The 21,649-nt window shown below is 42.3% G+C and overlaps 1 protein-coding gene across 1 annotated transcript; it reads right to left on the bottom strand.

The window, feature by feature from the left end:
• Positions 1 to 2,758: 2,758 nt before the first annotated feature.
• Positions 2,759 to 16,834, bottom strand: RHBDL2 (rhomboid like 2). Its single transcript, XM_070949902.1, has 7 exons — positions 16,616 to 16,834; positions 13,810 to 13,958; positions 13,282 to 13,394; positions 12,793 to 12,893; positions 6,368 to 6,428; positions 4,473 to 4,534; positions 2,759 to 2,941 (listed from the first exon to the last, which is right to left on the bottom strand). The coding sequence occupies exons 1-7, from the start codon at positions 16,832 to 16,834 to the stop codon at positions 2,759 to 2,761; spliced, it is 888 nt and encodes a 295-aa protein (XP_070806003.1).
• Positions 16,835 to 21,649: the final 4,815 nt, after the last annotated feature.

The raw sequence follows: 21,649 nt of genomic DNA, 5'->3' as shown, positions 1-21,649 counted from the left end.
AATATTAGATATGCTTACTGCCTTGAGTTATTTATAAAAGTAATATAAATGGAATATAAATAAAATTAGAAATCTTAGCGGCTAAAAGTGGAATGATTTTTTTTTTTTTTTTTTGCCCCAGGACATATGTTAACCAGTTCTGGGGTTTTTTATACGTTTAAATTGTGTTAATGTTTTTCTTTGTATGCCACTTAGATTACATGGGCAATATACATTGTCTAATGAACAACTACAAGCCAACATTTATTCATTTATGCTTCCTATGAATATTAGTGCTTTTCAACTTGCCAAAGAATTGGGGGGAGGGAAGAGGAAGATGGAATGTGGAGGCTGCAGACTCCGTGAGTCCAGCCCCCACCAAGGACACTTCTGCAGGTGTTGGCCAAGACGTGAACTGTTCTCAAAACAAAAGAACAATTCATAATTGGACAGTGTAACCTGTCCAATGGGAGGAGGGGAGAACTCTATTCTTTTAACTATATTATACGGGAAAAGTTAGAGCCAGTTTTCTTTCTTCGGTGCCGAAATGATGTATTCAATAAAGTTTTGCTTTTTGGATTTCAAAGTTTCGGGAATGTCTACGTTTGTTGGGTTTGTTAGTCAGACTGATGACAGAGTCTTTATTTTACCGACCTCAGAAGGATGGAAGGCTGAGTCAAACCTGAGTCAGAATTGAACTCCTGGAGTGAGCAATGAGTTAACCTGCAGTACTGCATTCTAATTTAGTTTAGCTATTGGAAGAACACGGAGAGAGGAAGTTGGAACTATCTTCCTTTTGCCTTATGCTTGAAGAACATATGCAGGGGCCTTGAAGACTCTTTAGGAGAAAATAACGAACACTTCCAAATATCTCTTTGCGTCTCAATAAGCAAGCCAATTAAAGTTGCTTCCCCAAAACTTGCTGGCTGGGAATTTTGAGAGTGGTAATCCAGCACATCTGGGAAGTACCAGTGGCAGAAGCACTTTCCTTCCTTCATTGCTACAGTTTAAAAAGGGAGCTTGGACAAGCTTATCTCTTCATACCAAAGGAACAGGATTTATGGAATAAAAATGCTAACATTTTCTATTCAGTCTCTCCAAACACCACCACATACAATTGTTTATTTAAAGTTTAATTTTATTTATTTAAATTGATTTATTTGGCCACCCATCTTGATTCTGGGCAGCTAACAAAGATTTAGAAATGCAACATAAATTATATGTGTGTGTGTGTGTGCATATATATATACACACATACATAAAATATATGTAACAAGTGGTTCCAGAAACACCGTTCACCAACCTTTACCCCCATGCCTAGGAAAACAGGTGTTCTGGACCTTCTGGGAGGTAACTGAGTCAGGACCAGCCAAACTGGTGGGGGTTTCAGGAGGCAGACACAGAGGGAAACAGTTTGCTTTCTGGGATATTGCATATAACAATCCATGATTGACAGGGCCTAGAGCACGGGTGTCAAACTTGCCGTGTCATGTTGCCATCATGTGGTGTTTTATGTTTTTCCCATTCACGGAGCTGGGGTGGGCGTGGCCTGCGCATGATGCATCTGGCCCACGGGTCGCCAGTTTGACACCCCTGACCTCGAGTGAGCCCCTTCTGCCTGACCTAATGCTATTGATAAAAAATGCAGGGATAAAGCCATCCTTCAAATACCTGGCCCTATGTCATGTAAGACTTTATAGGTAATAACAAGCACCTGTAGTTGCACCTGGAAGCAAATTGTGAGCCAGTGCAGATTGCAAAGCAAAGGTATAATATGGACATAATGAAACACACCCATAATTGCCTCTGCTTTTGCATTCTGGACCAAGTGGAGTTTCTTCGAGGGCAACTCCGTGTAAAGTGCATTGCAGTAATCCATTTGAGGGGAGATCAAAGCCTGACTGGCCATGTACAGTACCTCTTCACCCAGGAAAGGGAACAATTGATATTAAACATGAAGTTGTGGAAATCCTTCTATCCTCCCATCAACACCGATTGCAACCAATTCCAGAGAAAGGAGAATCAGCAGCACACTCTGCACCCAACTTATACATGTTCAGAAGAATATCATGGACAGTATGTACATATCAAAGGCCCCGGAGGGTAAGGATAGACACGCTATCCCCATCTTTCACCCACAAGTGCAGTCCGTGCTGTTTCAGATCCATATCCCAGCCTGAAACATCCCTTGATGAAAAATGTGTTGGCCTCCTTTCAAAATGAATGTATTTGTCCACTCAAATCAGTCTATTACCATTTATGAGTATTACCATTTATGAAATGATGCTGGAGGAAATGCAATGCTGATGATCTGAGAAGATTTCTTCTAAAGCATCTGGACACCAGCAAGCTTTCACCTTTCTCAAGGCAGGCCATCTGCGCACGATTGGCTTATCAGTTATCAGCAAGTTTTTGTGCAAATGAAACTATGGCACAGCACTGCAAATAATTCACCAAAGGCAAGAGTCATTGGAGCAGCCCCTCTGCTTAGAAAAATCAAGTCAAAAAGGAAGGTGACAGAAGGCCTGGCAGCTAGATAACTGACACTAGAAGCAGGAGCTAAAAACTCAAATCCATTACTGACAAAAAATTCTAGCAAAAGACTCCATAAAAATCATAATGACTCTGAAAGTCTGGACAATTTAGCAATTAAAAAGCTTCATATTACAATATATTGTCATACAAACTATAAGATGATAACATGAAAACAAAACAAAGATTTTAAAAAGATTTTTAAAATTATCCTTCAGAATTATACAATGTTATTGAATGTTGCATTCTACTGGTTTGCTGGTGAGAAAAACACATTGAACAATACAGCAAGTACCACAAAGATTAAAAATGCACTTATACATATCCAGAATCTAGGATCTTTAATGAAATTTTTATCAAAATTGCTGAATATGACATAACCTACTGACATTCCAGCAAGGCCGCCTGCAATGTGGGCCACAAAGGAAACCTTAAGGGGAAAAAACACACACATACATATTTTTAATGGCTGTATTTCTGCTTGGAGTGTCAACCTTTGATGCAAACAACCAAAGGACAACACGAAGATTGTTGCAGCATTAGTGAAAATCAAAACAGAAATATTGGCAAATATGCAGGATTTTGGTGCTTCCAGCATTACAAAGCATGGACAAGAACAGCTGCAAAGGGATTTGCAAGAACAGCTCCCAAGTAGCAGACTCTCCCTTAATCAAATAGGGATAAAGAGTGGAGATGCCACAAGAAGGAAATTAGAAGATAAGGAGGTTTCCAAAATAAACCCTAGAGAGCAATTGTACTCAAAGAAGTCCACCTCGCTCTCTCGCTCTCACCCTATTCAGAAAGTGTACCTAATTCTGAGGAGAACGCTTGATTCAGGGCCTTCGTGAAATAATTGCTTTCCTCTTAAAAACATATCTGTTTTTGTTTATTGTTTTGTTTATTGTTTTTAATTAATGGGGCCAAATTTATATATGTATATTTTAACTGTATTTTAATATTTGTACTTGATGTTTTTACTTGGCTGTTCACCGCCCTGAGTCCTCAGGGAGAAGGGCGGTATACAAATTCAAAATAAAATAAAATAAAATAAATATCTCCAAACTGCAGCTCTGAATAAGTTGATCTACTTTGTTCTACTGATTCTATTCATACAGAGAGAATGCCAGAAGTCAGTCATAGTAAGAATTTCTAGTACAGAGTTGCTAGCATGGACCTGATTAGTTCTAATCCTAATACCATTACTGGGCAAGCTGCATTGATTGTGAGTGTGCTTAAAGGCCCAATTCAAGGTGTTGATTGTTACCTTTAAATCTCTGTATGGCATGGATCCGCGGTACTTATTGAGCCATCTCTCCCCAATGGAACTTAGCCTGTTCCACTTGCACCACGGAAGAAGCCTGCTATGGATCTCTGCTAATCCGGCAGGCAGGTTCAAGGAGAAGAACTTTTTCCCCTGTGGCTCCGTCCCTGTGGAATACTCTACCACTGGAGGTGAAAACTATTCCCACCCTTTTGATGTTCTGGAAGGGTATTAAAACTTGACTTTACCAGTTGGTTTGGGATCCTGACGGGGGTGGAGATAGTTGACCAGATAAGAAGACCTCATTCCTATGCTGCCCATTTCTTAATTTGAGTGTTTATATAGTCTTTAAAATTTTAATCTGCATGTTTTTAATATTGTAATATATTTTATTTGTTTTACAACCTGCAAACCTCCCAGAGTCACCTTATAGAGGAGGCGGGCAGCATAAAAATGTAATTAATTAATTATCTTGAGGTTTGTGCTGAAAAGGGAAAAGAGGAGAGAATAAGTCAATGTTATACAAGATATAGAGGGAGAAAATGCAACATTCAGATAATGTGGTAAGAAAAAGTACCTGGTGTAAGTTTGCATTGAAAAGAAATAAGAGAATGCCTGATTTATTTATCAGAATTGGCAGCAGAATGAACCAGCAAGCTAAGAGAGCGAAGGTAGTTTTTAACAGGAAATATGCACTTACCTGAATTCCCATTGAAGGAGAGAGAAATCTTCTGTACAAAGCAAATCCTACATCTGTTCCAACTAAGAATTTAATGCAAATGGTCAGAAACCAACTTTTTAGTGTTGCACGTTAATTGAGAGATTGTTCCCAAAGGAATAACTAGGTAGGTATCATTTAAAACGGCAGAGGGCTCTGGCCTTGGCCCTGGCGTGAAGTCTAAGACTCTCCATAAAAGGCCATACAAAGCTGGAGCCACCTTCTCTGAAATTGTCCCGTCTACTTCATAATCTTCTCCCTAACACATCGTGGAGCACACCAAGGTACAATGTTCCAGGAGCGAAGACTAGGCCTGTTTTTCCATTAATACTGATCGCTTGGGTGGACTCAGGAATGGGGACTTGGGGAAAGCAATCCCGTTATTTGTGCCCTCTACAAGGCACACTATGAAGCCTGCCTTCTCGCCTCACTTAGTCTGAAGAGTATGCCACATTAAGAAGCCATGGGAACCACTGACGGATCACACAAGATGCGAACAGAATGTTATGGATAACTATGATTTAAAAAGGCATAGGTGAAAAAACCTTTGGTGTGCCAGTACCTAATGATCTGATCCTAGGCTGAGAAAATGGACTTGAGCTTTTGTTTCTTAATAGAGCCTCTCCCGTGAAATGCCATTTATAATTTCATCGAGGTCATTAAGGTGAGTTTTACCCAAAATAATTCCCAATTTGCTGCTTTGGCCAGGGCACTATGATACAGCATTGTCCTTGATTGGGCAAAACCAGAATCAGTCTCCCCCAAAGGCTGGTTTAAACGTATTGCCCATTTTCCAGAAACCAAAGTGCTTAAAAGCACCCAGAATAGACCCCCAGTGACCTCTCTCCAGCTATTCTCTTTGCAATAAACATCTGCTAAAATCCAAGGATTGGTCAAAGGGGCAACAAGTGACTGAATTGGGTGGGTTGACTGTATTGATTTTACTTGGAATCCACTTGGTTTTTGCACATTTTCCTTTCTCCTATAAACATTTTTCCTATCTATAGCTTGGCTTCAAATGCATTACGGACGACTTTCCTTTCCTTTCCCTTTTCATTTTTGCACATGCAAGTCTGCCCAGCCTCATGTTTCAGAATTAGTGCAAGGATGGTGAAGTTCTGTATTTCTGAGTTTTGTGTGGAAAGATCCAGAGTGCTCTTCTTTCCTGTTTTTTTCTAGCACTGGACCAAACGGAGAAGCTCTGGGAAGGAAGCCTAGGAACTCCCAGCTAGCTAGGGGATGTCAGGATGTTCTGAGGCACCATTCCATAATGATCTTTTATTGGAGGACCTCTGGATGAAGAAACCAGGCAATTTTTTTTTCTTTTTCACCTCCCAGTTTATATCTGCAAGCAACCACCAAGTACTTTTTAAATTTACAAATTTTAACAACAGATTCCTCACACTGTCATTTTTCTTTTTCTTTCGCAAAGCAAAAACGAAAGTGAGAAGCCATTTAATGCATTGTTGTCATAGTCACTACTCCAAATTTCCTTTCCAAACTCCCCACAATTGAAGCAGACCAATTCCTTCAGTTCAAAGTTTGTCCCCAAAGCTATTATTAAAAATAACATTAACAGCTCCATTGCAGATCTCGCTAAGTATATTTTGTCTTTGATAAGACAAACAAACAAACAAAAAAAAAAACCAGTTGTTTGCTTTTCTGATATTACACAGAACATGGTTTATTTTAATTATCCCAACATACCACCCTTATCCAAACTGTAAGAGGATGTTAAAATATAAACTTTTCTCTCCATGACTAACTTGGTATGTGAAAGAATAGAAGTGTACATGTGCTTCACAAAGGACAGAGAAAAAACAGGATGGCAACTTCTTCAATTTTAGCTCAGAGAAGAGAACATTTTAAAAAATTACCTATTAAGCCAATGAATAGCAGTCTTGCAATTCCAAAGAGAGGAATCATTTCTCGGAAGTTCTGAAAGAAAAAGAGATATGAACAAACTCTAAAACAATTCCATTTCAAGCTATAAATTTACTTTTTACCAGAAAGTAAAATTATATTACCAAAGAATTAAATCAAGATCACAGAATTATAAAGATTTGAAAGGGTCTTAAAAGCTTCCCTAGTCTGACCCTCTGCCTAATGCAGAACCCTCTCTGACAGCATTCCTGATAGATGAACTTCCATTATCTCTTTAAACACCATTGTTTCCTAGTATGATTTGATTGCTTATTGTACCGTATGACTGTGACTGGGTGTTGTGCCTTGTGATTCTTGACGAATGTATATTGTCTTTTTATGTACACTGAGAGCATATGCACCAAAGACAAATTCCTTGTGTGTATCAGGATTGCCTCTCCCTCTAGCTTAAGAAAGTGAAAACTCTTGAAATGAGTATTTCAAAAGGAACCTTTTATTAAACAGAAGTGACAGCAATGGATTCAAAGCAAAGAAATGGAGTCAAAGCAAGGTCTGAATACCCTTAGGCAAGACAAGTAGGATTAAAGCAGTAGAGACCCCTCCCATTAGCCAGAATGCAGATTTTAGCCAATACATAAGTGTAAAGATATTTTCTTTACCAGCTGCCCTGAGAACCGGACTATCATGCATTCCCATTGCTATCCTTCGTTATCCTTTAAAGTGAAACATCCCACATGGCTGTCATAAACATTCCCAATGGTAAGGAGATCTCAGGGCACTTTGGCGCCAGGATATAGGTTGTAAAATATCCATTGACACAGGCAATGCTAATAAATTGAATTCAGCCCCCCCCCTTCTCCCAATTGAATGGCAATATCACTTTTAGGGATCTGACAGTGTGTCCCATCACACTTGGCCAATAAAGAATTCTATTCTATTCTCCAAGGAAACTCCACCACTTCCCAGGACAATTCCATTACTGAACAGCCGATATGATATTAACATTTTCACACTATAAGCGTGAATTAATTTTTCTTTTTTTAATTTTTAATTCCATCTTTATTATTTTTATAAATAATTCAAGGTGGTGAACATGACTTTTTCCTCCTCCTATTTTCCCTACAACAACGATCCTGTGAGGTGAATCGGCTGAGAGAGCTCGACTGGTCCAAAGTCTCCCAGCTGGCTTTCATGGCAAAGGTGAGACTAGAACTCACCATCTCCTGGCTATTAATCCAAAATCACCCAGCTGGCTTTCATGCCTAAAGCGGGACCAGAACTCATGAGTGTCCTGTTTCTAGCCTGGTGCCTTCACCACTAAACCAAACTGCTCTGTTTTTATCCCCAAGGAAGTACTACTTTGATGTGGTTGTGGGGCTTGTCTGCGCTGAGCAAGAGGAGAGCTATGCCAGAGTTTCAACCACACTGGGCAGTTCTCATCCAATGAAGGAGACCAAGAAGTCTCTAGCCTGGTGCCTTAACGATTAGACCAAATTGCTCTATTGCAGTCTCTGTTCACAACAATGGAAGTCAGAGCCGCTTAATCCTTAGCTGGAATTGGCTTTCATTTGCACTCAGTTCTTCCCAACCTAATGGGATGTCATATCAGCAGAGTATATCCAATCTAAGCAGTTTGGCCTTTTGCAATTGATAGACAGAAATTTTGTCAATGCAGATTTTCTAAATGCTATCAAAAGATTTTTTTGGTGTGCTAATAACTACTGAGACTATCACAGCTCATGCATTAATCTTTCAGTTTTGATTTTCAGATCTTGTTCTATTCTATTAGAATTTTATTCTCCATTTCTTCTATTACCTCCTGGTATTGCCACCACAATTATCCACGCTTTCTTCTTTTCAACCATAGTTAGATCTAGTGTGTTTTGAGCCAAGATTTTATCAATCTGTATTCAGTAATCCTACAATATTTTAACCTGCTCATTTTTGACTACCGGTATTTTTCATTATGTTTCACTGTTCATTTCACTGAGGAAAAAAAAATTGATTTTCAATTTTTCACCATGCAAGCCTGTGCTATTCTCACAAGCCATTTGTTTGTGCAGCTTCTGGAGCCACCATAACAAATGGAGCCCACTAGAGCAGGGGTCTCCAAACTTGGCAACTTTAAGACTTGTGGACTTCAACTCCCAGAATTCCCCAGCCGGTGCTAGACGATGATGAAAATTGCACCTGCTGGCAGAATTGCACCTGGTTGCCACGAGGCAGCCTCTGGAGGAAAGCTGAGCTTCGCCTTGCATGGCATTGGCTGGGCACATCTTGCAAAAAGCAGTAAGGTAGGCTGGGTGCTGCTGAGGCTCAGAGTTGGCTGGCTGAGTTCTGGGTAGCTGGATGGGCAGCCTCCATTACGGTCCTATGTCAAAGGCTACCTACAGAATATAGGGTTTTCCATAAATCTTTCCAAAACTGGATTGTTTCTTTTTTTTTGTTTTATTTTTTTTCCCAGAATTTCTATTGCCATTTATATTTTGGCAGAATCTCCTCTGATCTGATTGAAATAGCTGATTTTGCTTAAATTGGATGATTTGTGCCTCAAAGCCTTCAATTTTCCTAATTACTGCTGTTATTTGTTCCTTTATAATTTCTTAAGTTTTTTCAACTTTTCTGGTGCTATGTCAATATTTTTTATTATGCTTGTCCTGATCTTTTACATTCTTCAATTTTTTAAAAAACAATTTTCATGATTTTTTTAAAATTATTCACAACTGATCTTAATTTCTCTCTCTCTCTCTCTCTCTCTCTCTCTCTCTCTTTTTTGGCATCCAGTCTGATCTTCCACTCTGGGACTGAATACAATTTTGCTTTTGGTTTTCTAATTTCAGTACGCAGTTGTTCTGTAACCACCACTGTTGTACTGTAGACAAGTTGATTGGTCTGTTCGATTGAAGTTATTTTAATCCTTTCAAACGCCTTGTTCACATCCTTTATTATAGGTCTGTTTTGGGCATTGCTTTCAATGCCAGCCGTCTTGGCCTTTCTACTGGTAATTTTGCATATGCCACAATCTTATCTTTTCATTCTTCTTGTCAGGAGGTTGCTTCATAGGCTGTTCCAGTCATGACCTGTACTGGTTCTGCTGTTATTACTTCTTCTAAGCAATGATGTGTATAGTTCAATCAGTTGTTTCCTTTATATTTCCAAATTGTTATCTGAGTTTCATTCTACCATTGGCTTTGGGTCTTTTATTTTCATATTTTTTTCTGAATCACTTCCAGTTTTGCTTCCCTGAACATTTATTTCTTGTAACGAATCTCTGATCTGCTAATTGTTGTTCAGTGATATTGGAGTCTGGATAAATTATTTTCCAATGTTCAAATATTCACTTTTAGTCCTGATTAGTTGGTTCCTATTTATAATTACAGTCCATAATGGTGTGATTTTGAAACACAGTTTAGCTTTGTCTTGTCTGTCTGATGTTCTTCCAGTAACCCTACAGACCTAGGCCCTGGTTGCTCAGCCATCTTCTGAGTCCCTTTAATCAACTGGCGACAGATGCCGAGGGACTCTAACATCTGATGTGGTCCTGGTTGACCTGGGTTAAGACTGATCTTTATCCATGGGCTGTCAGGCTCCTGAATGAAAAATAACTCTACAACAACATAGTACAATTGACTTGCGGGGCCGGCGCAACATACAATAAGTTCACAGGGTGCAATAGGACTGAGTGGTTGTAAGTAGGATTCACTGGGCTAGGGAATTTTTTTTTTTTTTTGGTCTTTCACTGTGAGTTGTATTGTGTTGGGGGGGGTGCACGAAGGGAGGCTCAGCCAATCTCATTGCACACATGTTGTACTCTGACAATAAAGGTTTGAATTGAATTGAATTGAATCTGATGTAGGATTCTTTTTCTGTTTTCTTACCATAATAAATAGGTTAGCGATAGGCTTAGTCTGGCTCTTCTGCTGAGACCTTTCCGGCCTGACCCTTCTAGCAGAACACATTCTGGCCAACTTGGCTCTCAGTCTCTCAGAGCATTGCAAGCCCCTCCCCCATGACAAGGGGGTATGCATAGAGATGATGATGATGATGATGATGATGATGATGATTAGTTAATCTTTAGTGAGATTCACAGCCTTTGAGGCTGGTTAATAGCTCAGCAGCTCGAGTCCTAACCAAGGACCTAGGAACTGTTAAGGTATCATCGGACGATGTAAGCTGTTCCGAGTAAGGTGGTTTTTTGTAGAGTCAAAATGTTCAAGTCTGGTAAATTTAGAATTTCTAAATAGCGGGGTAGCCCTTTGGGTATTGCTCCAAGGGCTCCAATTACAATCGGGACAACACACGATTTCTTTTTCCACAGTCGCTCAACTTCAATTTGCAAGTCCCGGTACTTTGTGATTTGTTCTTGCTGCTTATCTTCAATCCGTGCATCACCAGGTATTGCAATGTCAATGAACCATACTTTTTTCTTTTCAACTATTGTTATGTCAGGTGTGATGTGGGCCAAGTGCCTGTCAGTCTGAATCCTAAAGTCCCACAAGATCTTGAGTTTCTCATTCTCTAAAACTTTCTCAACCTGATGTTCCCAGTGGTTTTTGCTGTACTCAAATCCAAACTTCTGGCACAATTTCCAATGGATGATCTTAGCAACGCGGTCATGGCGTTGTAGGTAGTCAGTTTGTGAAATTTTGCTGCACCCACTGATCAGGTGGTCGACTGTCTCATCTTTCTCATTGCAGAGGCGGCATTTGCTGTTGGTGGTAAGATGTTGAATGTTTGCCTTCATGCAGTTTACGGCTAGGGCTTGTTCTTGAGCTGCCAAAATAAAGCTTTCTGTTTCTTTTTTCAGTACTCCTGATCTTAACCAGTTCCAAGTTAGTTTCTGGTCAGCTTTGCCTTCAATACTTTTTAAGTATTGGCCATGCAGAGCTTTGCTTTTCCAATTTTCAGCTCGCTGCTCAATTACTTCTTTCTTCTTCTTCTTCTTCTTCTTCTTCTTCTTCTTCTTCTTCTTCTTCTTCTTCTTCTTCTTCTTCTTCTTATTATTATTATTATTATTATTATTATTATTATTATTTCAAACTGCTCTATGATACCATGGTTATTAAATCAACAGTACTTGTGAATAATTCTATTTATTTCACGTTATGAGTAGACCTTAAGAATTGAACTGTGGGATCCTTGGTGCTCATTGAGCTTTATTGTTTGCTTGCAGACGTTTCATTACCCAACTAAGTAACATCATCAGTGCAAGTGAGTATGGAGTTTGTTCCCTGTTGATATATACCATATTTACTTGCCATTCAAAAGTAACAATAAACATAGCTAAGAAAACAAAAAGATCAGAATGCATCCTCTCCAGCAGCCGACATCCAGGTAGGCAAAGATCAACACCAGACAAAGAATAAAGCAGAAAACAATAATCAAGGAACTACCAAGGAGAAAACTATATCCTCACCAACACTGGTAGGGCAAGCTATTGTATATAATTGTTGTGACCTCGGCTTCCTGAGCCATTAAAACACACGAGTAGTCCCAAAAACCTCTTTTATTGCCACAGCTGTGAATTACATTCATTCACAGCTGAATCCCAATTAGTTGCAAAAAGTCCTTCGGGAGAAGTCCTTCCAGATAATCACCCACCTTTATCTCTCTTGACACTCTGCCAAAGACCTACTTGGCAAAGCCACAAGGATTCCAGAATCAAATAGAGATGCCGACTGGGAACAGAATTAACAACGTTGCTTTCCTGCAAAGTGCCCACGTGCCTTTGCTCCTCTTTTAAACCTTATGGGAGGGGCCAATCATCTCCAGGCATTATTCCCAAGTCGTCCCTTTGGTTTTAACTGCTCGTGCCTTCTGGCAGCTCTGTACATGCGCGCACTAAGAACAGGCTCCTCCTGATCCTCTGCCTCTCTGCTGTCCAACTCTGGAGACTCCAGAGTCTGCGCATCACTCCCAGATGTCCCTGGCCCCATCTCTGCCTCCGACACAGAGCCCTCATCCGGGTCTTCCCCAGACTCCAGGACTGGCCCATGTTCCTCCCCAGCCTCCTCACTGTCCGACTCTACTGCCAGCTCTGCAGGCTGCTGGCGGACCACAACAATAATAGGAAGTAAACCTCACACTCATTCACACTGATGATACCACCTAGTTACTTAGCAAGCAAACAACCAAGCTCAGAGAGAACAAAGGAATCCACTTAATAATCATTACTGTCTTCTAAGCTAATTTCCATCTTGAGACTTTTTTTCTCCTGGATGATATTCTGTGACTGTAAACCCAGGTTTAGATTATGAAAACTTTGGCCAGTGACCCAAAGCATTGAGAGGGATAGTTTTCTTTCAGAGTTCTATCTCCACAATTAGTCCTTGCTTAATGACCCTAATTTCCAACATCTGGTTGCATCGCTGCAATGGGAAATCTTATTCCCCCTCCCATGTCCAAGCAACCTCCTTACCACTAGAATATTCATGAAGTATCCTCCAATCAGAGCATAGACACCTCCTGATGCTCCCACGAGACCCAGCAGAGGATCACAGATGGAACTTGCCAAAGAACCTAAAGAGAATTAGGCCAATTAACCAAGATAATGCTAGCAGTTTGGAATGCCTAATGTCAGGCACTAAGGACCAGGTCCACCCCCAAAGGTCTAATTTAACTGCTGTATTGCAAATGATGCCTATGCACATAAATATCAATGGAATTCAAGGGGGGGTTGGACTTAATTCACTTGTGGCCACATAGAGATGCTGGGCAGATTGCTCTTTTGACTCCACCTGCAGGTTCTGCTATTCCTTCCCCTATAACTAAGCAGCTATTAAGTTTGGTTGTTGACATGCAAGTTAAAATGTAAGATTTTTTTTATTTTGACAGGCTATGTCCCTCCTGCTGTTTTGCATCGAAAAGTGGGTCAATTGCTACCAAGTCTTTTTCTGGCACAACTTACCTCCAATCACTCCTGCAAGATACACAGCTCCCACTCTGTGTCCTTTATGAACTAATTCCAGGGGAATACCCAGGCAGAGCTGGAGAACAAGGTTCCCTATAATATGTTCAATGCTGCAGAAGGAAAGAAGAATTTGAAATTAATACTTATCTCTTCCAGAAAAAAACCCACAGCATAGATTATGTTGTTTTTTATAAAAAGTTTTTTATTTCTTTTAAAACAAACAAACATATAATACATCAGTTTAAAGATTATTCGAACACTGAGATTATGTTAATGATAAAATTGGATACAAATTTAATGAATATATAAATATTCAGTGTTTAGCACAATTATAAAACAAACAACTGAAGTGGCAGTGAAGTAATTAAGTACAATTAGACTGCAGCAATTCCCCGGGTTCTAGGTGTGATCTTAGCCCAAGGCCATAAAGCAGCTTCAATCCCAATGGAAAACCAAGTAGAATAACAAAGCCAAGCCCAAAGCCTCATTCAGCACCTGTCAAAATGAGCATAACAGACTGCTTACCCAGCATGCAGAAACATGTAAGACAAAAATCTCCAGGCTTCCTTTCGCTTCTCGGGCCTATAAATAAGCGGACTTTCCCAGATTCCCACTTCTAGTGTGATCCATTGAGTCTGGGGCTTCCAAACAGCATAATAAATGAACACTGACAGCTAGAAATAAACAAGAGAAAGCCCTTCAGACCATACCTGACTGAGATAACAATACAGGTAAAGACCCAAGCAATTGGCACCTGTTCTCTTCAGTTGACCAGGAGTAAGTCCTCCAGAAAGTTAATCGTAGGAATGAACTTCCAGACTTCCCACAATCTACTGTATCACAAGCCACAATGTCTGAAACAATTAGCAGACATAGATCAATAATATCATACGATTTGGGGGAGGGGACATAGGCTTCCCTCCTCACCATTTTAGGTAAAACTTGATATATGATATGGGCTTGCTCTATTGCAGTCCCATGTTCATTTAATATTCTTGATCATGTAGTTTTAGGAAAAATAATGAGTTCTGGAGATGTGAAAGAGAATTTTGTATTATATACAAAACTATTTGGAATTTATCAATATGTGAATTATGATAATACCGTTTCATACCACACTAGTGAGGCCATACTTGGAATACTGCATAAAGTTCTGGCCACCATAATGCACAAAAATGTTGAGACCCTAGAAAGTGTGCAGAGAAGAGCAACAAAGATAATAAAGGAGCTGTAGGCTAAATCGTATGGTGAACAGTTAAGGGAGCTAGGTATGTCTAGCCTATCTAAGACAAGGATTAAAGGGGATATGATAACTATCTTCCGGTACTGAAGAGGCTGTCACAGAGAAGAGGGGGTTGATTTATTCTCCAAAGAACTTGAGGGCAGGACCAGAAGTAATAGCAATAGCACTTAGTCTTATATACCACTTCACAGTGCTTTACAACCCTCTCTAAGCGGTTTACAGAGTCAGCCTCTTGCCCCCAACAATCTGGGTCCTCATTTTACCCACCTCGGAAGGATGGAAGGCTGAGTCAACCTTGAGCCTGATGAGATTTGAACTGCCAAATTGCAGTCAGCTGGCAGTCAGCAGAAGTAGCCTGCAGTACTGCACTCTAACCACTGCGCCACCACGGCTCAATGAGTGGCAGCTTGTTAAGAGAGATCCAACCTAGAAGTAAGAAGAAATTTCCTGATGGTGAGAACAGTTAATCAATGGAATAGTTTCCCTCCTGGAGTTGTGGGTGCTCCATCATCACTGGAGGCTTTCAAAAATAGACTGGATAGCTATTTGATCAGGATAATGTAAGATCTCCTGCTTGAGCAAAGGGTTGGACTAGAAGACCTCCAATGTCCCTTCCAGCCCTATGATTCAATATTCTACAAAGGACTGTAGATTTAGATGCTGCCCCCCAAAACAAGATTATACTGTAAACAAAATTATATTGTTACAGTGGAAAGAATGTGCCATAATGATTTACCGCTATGAATTAATGGCATGATTTCAATTCTCTGCTCTGATCTGGTAATGAGTAAAATGGAAAATTCACTCAATATTATTCCATTTGTTTAAGTTGTCTGTTTTAAATACGATAATGTGTTTTGGTACTTTTTTTCTTTCCCCCCTTTTTAAATTAGGCATATAATTTCTTTTTTATTTCTCATAGATGTCTTTAGTGGTCCCCTCGGCCAATCTGAACTGCAAACCTAAAGCATTTTGAACAGGTGGCTATCCATCCTTGAAGACCTCCTTCACACAGGGAAAATATCATTTCAGAGGCAGGAAAGTTCTTTAATTTGAGTTTACTTCCTTATCGTTTTGACCCACTGGTTCTTTTCTCTTTTAAAGTTTCCTTCTGTGTATAAAAACTATCAAAATTAAACATTAAATGAACTACTGGTAGTGTAAGGAAGGAAGAGTCACATTGTTCTTTAGATATATTTCTAAGCAGGGATTTTTCAGTAATCTTGCAAATTTTCAGCAGTGCCCATTGAGTCCCTCCCTTGTCCCCTTAGATCCATGGCTTTTGTGGTCACAAGAAACCTGCAATCATTTGCTTGGCATCTCACAGAAAACTATCCTTCACATCACTTTCCTGGAAAAGAAAAGGGATCTCTGAAATTTTCTCTCTCAGGAAATCTTCTTAGTAGAGCTCAGTTTATTTACTCATTTTACTAGGTTTATAGACAACTCCAATACTCAATCAGCTTTCAAATCTACCATCTATATAATTAAAACAGCCCAACATTAATAATATATTTAAAATATTGCTATTCTGAAAACACCACGATGACATTTCTTCACAGGGTTTTCACTGGCCTTTTACTTGTTTATCTTGGATGAAACAGTCTTATATTTGGGGGGAAACAGGTAAGTGAGCACCTTCTGCAAAGCAGGTAAACCAGAACAGAGAGAAGGCCCAGGTGAAGATACCTGTGGAAAGGTCCTTTCCCTGGATAAATTCCTTTTAGGAATTGGTGAAACATTCAGGCTCACTTAAAATGAGAAGTAAAAGGTCTATCATGATTTTTTTTAAAAAAAATAACACTAGTAAAAAGGGAATTAGAGTCATCTATTTGTGAAAATTAATTCTAAAGATCAGGGGTCTCCAAACGTGGCAACTTTAAGACATGTGGACTTCAACTCCCAGAATTCCCCAGCATTGCTGGCTGGAGACTTCTGGCAGTTGAAGTCTACAAGTTTTAAATTTGCCAAGTTTAGAGACCCCTGATCTATAGATTAAACAAGTGATCCTGGAACATTTCATCCATGGTAAAAATCTTGAAACACGTGTAGAAATAAAATGTACAAATACAAGAAAGAGCTTTTTACCTCAGCTAAGCTGACGGCCAGGATGAAAATGGGCGGTGGAATGCAGCTGGCTCTTTCCAGGTAAGTAGCTCTGGCCTCCCCGGGAAGCATCCATTTGGAAACCGTATTGTGGATGCTGTTGCACCTGATCCAAGGGCATCTGCTCTTCTCCTCCTCGTTCTGCTCCTCTTCCCGCCAGGTCTCCTGCGCGTCTTCCAGGTTGAATCGCTCCAGCTCCATGACGGCTGCTGCCCCTCAAGGGCCAGCCACGAAGGAGCCTCTTCCTTGGCTGGGACCAGCTCTTAGCTGCCTGCAAGGCAGGATTCGGGGCACCTTCACCTTCCCCACCTTCTGTGGTGCCATCTGGAGTTAGCACTGACCTTCCCCAATCCTGCCCAGTACCAGCAGATCAAGGAAGAATTTTCCATCATTTGGGTTAAAGAAAAGAGCCGCCCTGGAGCTTTGGGTAGGTTCTCCAGGGCTCTCCCGGTAGCCACTCAGGTGCTGCCTGAACACAGGGAACGCTTGGGCCAGTTCTTCACCGGGGGCGGCCTTTCCTTGACCGGGCAGCTCCTGGAGTCGCCCTGCTCACCCACCCGGGGGTCCCCCTAACCCTTCTCAGCCCCAGCCAGGACGGGGCGGAGGCAGCCGACGAGGGCCGCCCGACCCGTCTCCGGGGCACAGGAGAGCCGGGGAACGCCAGATTGCCTGAACCAAATGCCGGCTTGACGGAACCAGTCAGGAGACCGGGTGGCCAACCCCGCCTGCGGACGGAGGAAGGGAGCAAAAGGCCGCCTCCCTGCCCTGCTTCGTCTTGCACGCGAGCCGCAGCCGGGCTCCGTTCTCCCTTCCCTCCCCCACGCCCATCGCTGGGATCGACGAACGGGCCGGCCGGCTAATCCAAGGTAAGCCGAGGAGGAAGGAGCTTCGTCGGCTACGCCCGGGCAGCTCGGAAGCCGCCGTCCAGCCAGCCAGCCAGCCAGCCAGCCCCGGTCTCCAGAGAGCAGCTCAGCCCCGACGGCCGGAGACGCCAGGCAGCGGAGGGAGTCCCGAGCCAGACCAGAGAAGCCGCCGCCGCGGCCAGAAGCTCTTACCTGGGCGCGTCAGCCAGGAGCTCTCCCGGCGCAGCAGCGGGGAAAGGCAAAGCGAGGAGGGCCGGCCAAGCTCTGCGCCCCGCCCGCCCCTTCCCTTCCTTCCCTTCCCTCGGCCAGGAAACGCCTGGGTCGGAGGGGGGCGGATGCACCACGGAGCTCGCTCCGCTGGAAGGGTAGGCAGGGCGGCGGACACCCGGAGGGGCGCCTATTCCTCGGGGATGCGATGAAGGGAAGAGTTGAGGCGGGGAAAGACAGGCTGATGGGCAACCAAGAGGATTAGGGGTCTGGAGGCTAAAACAGACGATGAACGGTTGCAGGAACTCGGCCTGGCTAGTCTAGTGAAGAGAAGGACCAGGGGAGACAGGAGAGCATCTTCCAATATTTGAGGGGCTGCCACAGAGAGGAAGGGGTCAAGCTAGTTTCCAAAGCACCTGAAGGCCAGAGAAGGAATAATGGATGGAAACTGAACAAGGAGAGATTCAACCTGGAAATGAGAGCAAATAACTCATGGAACAGAAGTTGCCTTCAGAAGTGTGGGCACTTCATCACTGGAAGCTTTCAAGAAGAGACCGGACTGCCATCTGTCAGAAATGGTGTAGGGTCTCCTGCTTGGGCGGGGGTGGGGGTTTGGACTAGATGACCTACAAGGTCCCTTCCAACTCTGTTAATCTAATCTGATGTTGCCCCCTGTCACTCTCCCGCTGGCAATGGCAACTCCACTTGGTTGTCCTGGTCTGTAGCCTCCAGCAACTTTAAGGCGGGACTTGTCCATGTGGCAGCCCACAAACCGTTGCTGGGCATGGCCTCCCTGGGGAGCAGGGAAGCCGGCCTGGCAGAGAAGCACTGCCCCCCTGCTTGCCCAGAGTTCCCTCCGGGTGAGTCCCCTGAAGGAAGGGCCTACTGAGTGGGCAGCTGGATGGACTCCAGCCGGCCTGGGGCACCAAGATTATGTCTTAAGAAAGAGTGGATTTATTAGATTTATTGTAATAAACATTTGTATATGATAGCATATAAATGTTATATTTATTATTTTAACATCCAGGTTTCTTGATTGCAGACCTCAGATTAAAACAAAGGCACAGAATGATGCTGTAGCACTTTCTCCCCTCCAGCTGGTGTGCCTTTAGAGGGGCTTCAGTGCAACCACTGTTTGTAATGTGGGCTATTTTTGCAAGGGAAATATTAACCTCCCTTCCTTCTGCAATGTAAATACGGAAAGGAACATTCAGCTGTCAACCCTCCTCCTCCCCCTCACCCCGAAACATTCCAGCTGACTGTAGAGGAAGAGAAGGAAGTGCTGAGTTCTCTCGGCCCCAGCTGTGCGTGATGCTGGGGGCAAAGGGGGTCTTTTCCCAGCAGTCCCAGCCAGTGGTGAAATCTGAACCAGTTTACTACCAGTTCGCTGGCTGCACATGCGCAGTGCACACCACACACCAAATGTGAGGTGCGTGTATGCAGTGCACGCCAAAAGGAGGCATGTGGTAAGTAGAACAGCGTATGAGAGGGGGGTGATCAGCTGTGGCGCACAATCTTTTTTTTTACTTTTAAAAGTAAAAAAAAAGCCTCTGACGATCGTGCAGCTCAGCTGTGATCGTCAGAGGCTTTTTTTACCTTTTAAAATCATTTTTTTTACAACTTCTTCAGCAGATGAATGAATGGTTCTATGTCAAGGACTACCTGTAATGAATTTGTGCACCAATGGATTATGTGTGTTTCTGACCCTCATCTCAAGCTTTTCTCCCCAGAATTTGTTAGGTTTATTGATTCTTAATTGATAGTTACCTCAGCAAATCTATATACCCATGATGGTGAACCTATGGTACGCGTGCCACAGGTGGCACACAGAGCCATATCAGTGGGCACGCAAGCTCAGCTCCAGCTTCTGGGCCCACCAGTCGGCAATCGGGCCATTTCCAGCCTTCGGAGGGCCTCCGGTGGGGTGGGGAAGGCCGTTTTCACCCTCCCCAGGCTCCTAGAAAGGCTCTGGAGCCTGGGGAGAGTGAAAAACGGGTCTACCGGGCCCACTGTGCCATCATGTGCCAAAAGCGCGGGGGGTGGGGCACATAGACTTATGGATGAGGGCACATGCGTGCATGACCCCTTCCGTCTCCCCCCGCTTTTGGCACACAATGGTAAAAAGGTTAGCCATCACTGGTATACGCCAAGCTAATCCCAACAAGGGTATCTGAAAACAGCAGGTTAAAGCATTTTGAACATGAGATTTTAAAAATACTAGGCCAAAAATGAAAGAATGCTGAAGCACTCCCATCCCACCCTTTAATTGACAGGCTATATCAGGGAGTGTCCAAACTTGACGACTTTAGACTTTAAGATGTTAAGCCAGCCATGCTGGCTGGGGAATTCTGGGAACTGAAGTCCAGAAGTATTAAAGTTGCCAAATTTGGAAACCTCTTCAGGAAGTCAGATACCATGAATAGATAAAATATCAATAGCACTTAACTTATATGCCACTTTACAGTGCTCTACAGACCACTCTAAGCGGTTTACAGAGTCAGCCTCTTGCCCTCAACAATCTGGGTCCTCATTTTACCGACCTTGGAAGGATGGAAGGCTGAGTCAACCTTGAGCCTGGTGAGATTTGAACTGCCAAATTGCAGGCAGCAAAAATAGCCTGCAGTACTGCATTCCAACCACTGCACCATCACAGTGGTAGAGCTGTTGATGGTCATTTGCTAGATACAGTTCTTCAACCAGCTTTGAAGTGGGAATAGCAATCATGGAGGTTTTGCTGTGTTGAGTGCTTTGCTGAGGACAAGGTGCCCACTAGGTTCAATAACTAAACTGGTCACTCTATCAAAAGAGATCAAGTTGATCTTGCATGATTAATACCAAATGTTATGCTTGCTCCTGCTCAGGAATGAGTTATTTTCTAAATGCTAACAAGTAATAATTTGCTTAATAATCTGTTCCAATACTTGCCCAGTGTGAAACTAAGCTACAGGTCTAAGTACCTTGGCTCCTCCTTTTTGTAGCTTTTTGCACTTTATCCATCCGCCATGATTTCTCAAAAAATCACAAAAAGTGATTCCAAGATGATATACACAAGCTTTCCAAATTTCTTGAAATGTTTGATCTGATTCTGAAGACAAACATCCTGCCATCAGAACATAATTTGGATTGCCATCTCTCCCCCCCCCCACATCTTTTGTTAATTGGTTTGCATTTGAACACTGTTTCCTTTTGGGGAAAAAAGACCAAACTAAACCAGATGTTGAGGATCTTTATCCTGTTCCCAACATCTTACTGTCTTCTTCTAGCTTCCGAGAAGAATGTTCATGTTGTATCAGAGTACTTCTGCAAGTCCATGTCAGAACTAAGGCTGAGAGCCCACATCACAACTGGTGCATCGCAATGAAGGATAACTGTCTGAGCGGCCTGTTGGCTGTCTCAGGAAATAGAACAGAGTTGGAAGGGACCTTGGAGGTCATCTAGTCCAACCCCCTGCTTAGGCAGGAAACCCTACACCACTTCAGACAAATGGTTATCCAACATCTTCTTGAAAACTTCCAGTGTTGGAGCATTCACAACTTCTGGAGGCAAGTTGTTCCACTGATTAATTGTTTTGTCTGGAAATTTCTCCTTAGTTCTAAGTTGCTTCTCTCCTTGATTAGTTTCCATCCATTGCTCCTTGTTCTGCCTTCAGGTGCTTTGGAGAATAGCTTGACTCCCTCTTCTTTGTTGCAAGTCCTGAGATATCAGAACATTGCTACCATGTCACCCAAGTTCTTCTTTTCATTAAACTGGACATACCCAATTCCAGCAATTGTTTTCATAAGTTTTAGCCTCCAGTCCCCTAATCATCTCTGTTGCTCTTCTCTGCATTCTGTCCAGAAAATAAGACTCGTGACTCAATTTAATTGAAGGAAAGGAACTTTTATTGAAAGAACCTGGTTGCAGCAAAGTCAGGCAGAAACTGGTGTTCCTGAACAAAATTTATTTA

This window comes from Pituophis catenifer, unplaced genomic scaffold (genome assembly GCF_029215685.1).
Source record: "Pituophis catenifer annectens isolate HBS135680 unplaced genomic scaffold, rPitCat1.0.hap2 SCAF_9, whole genome shotgun sequence".
Classification (NCBI taxonomy): Eukaryota; Metazoa; Chordata; class Lepidosauria; order Squamata; family Colubridae; genus Pituophis; species Pituophis catenifer.
This window is presented reverse-complemented; position numbering and strand designations above follow the sequence as displayed.

Excerpts from the sequence above, each read along its gene's own strand:
- RHBDL2 (XM_070949902.1), bottom strand. The coding sequence starts at position 16,834 with ATGGAGCTGGAGCGATTCAACCTGGAAGACGCGCAGGAGACCTGGCGG. Across the intron at positions 13,395-13,809 it reads TACATGTTTCTGCATGCTGG|CATTGAACATATTATAGGGA; the intron begins GTAAGCAGTCTG and ends TTCCTTCTGCAG. Across the intron at positions 2,942-4,472 it reads CTCCTTCAATGGGAATTCAG|GTTTCCTTTGTGGCCCACAT; the intron begins GTAAGTGCATAT and ends TTTCCCCTTAAG.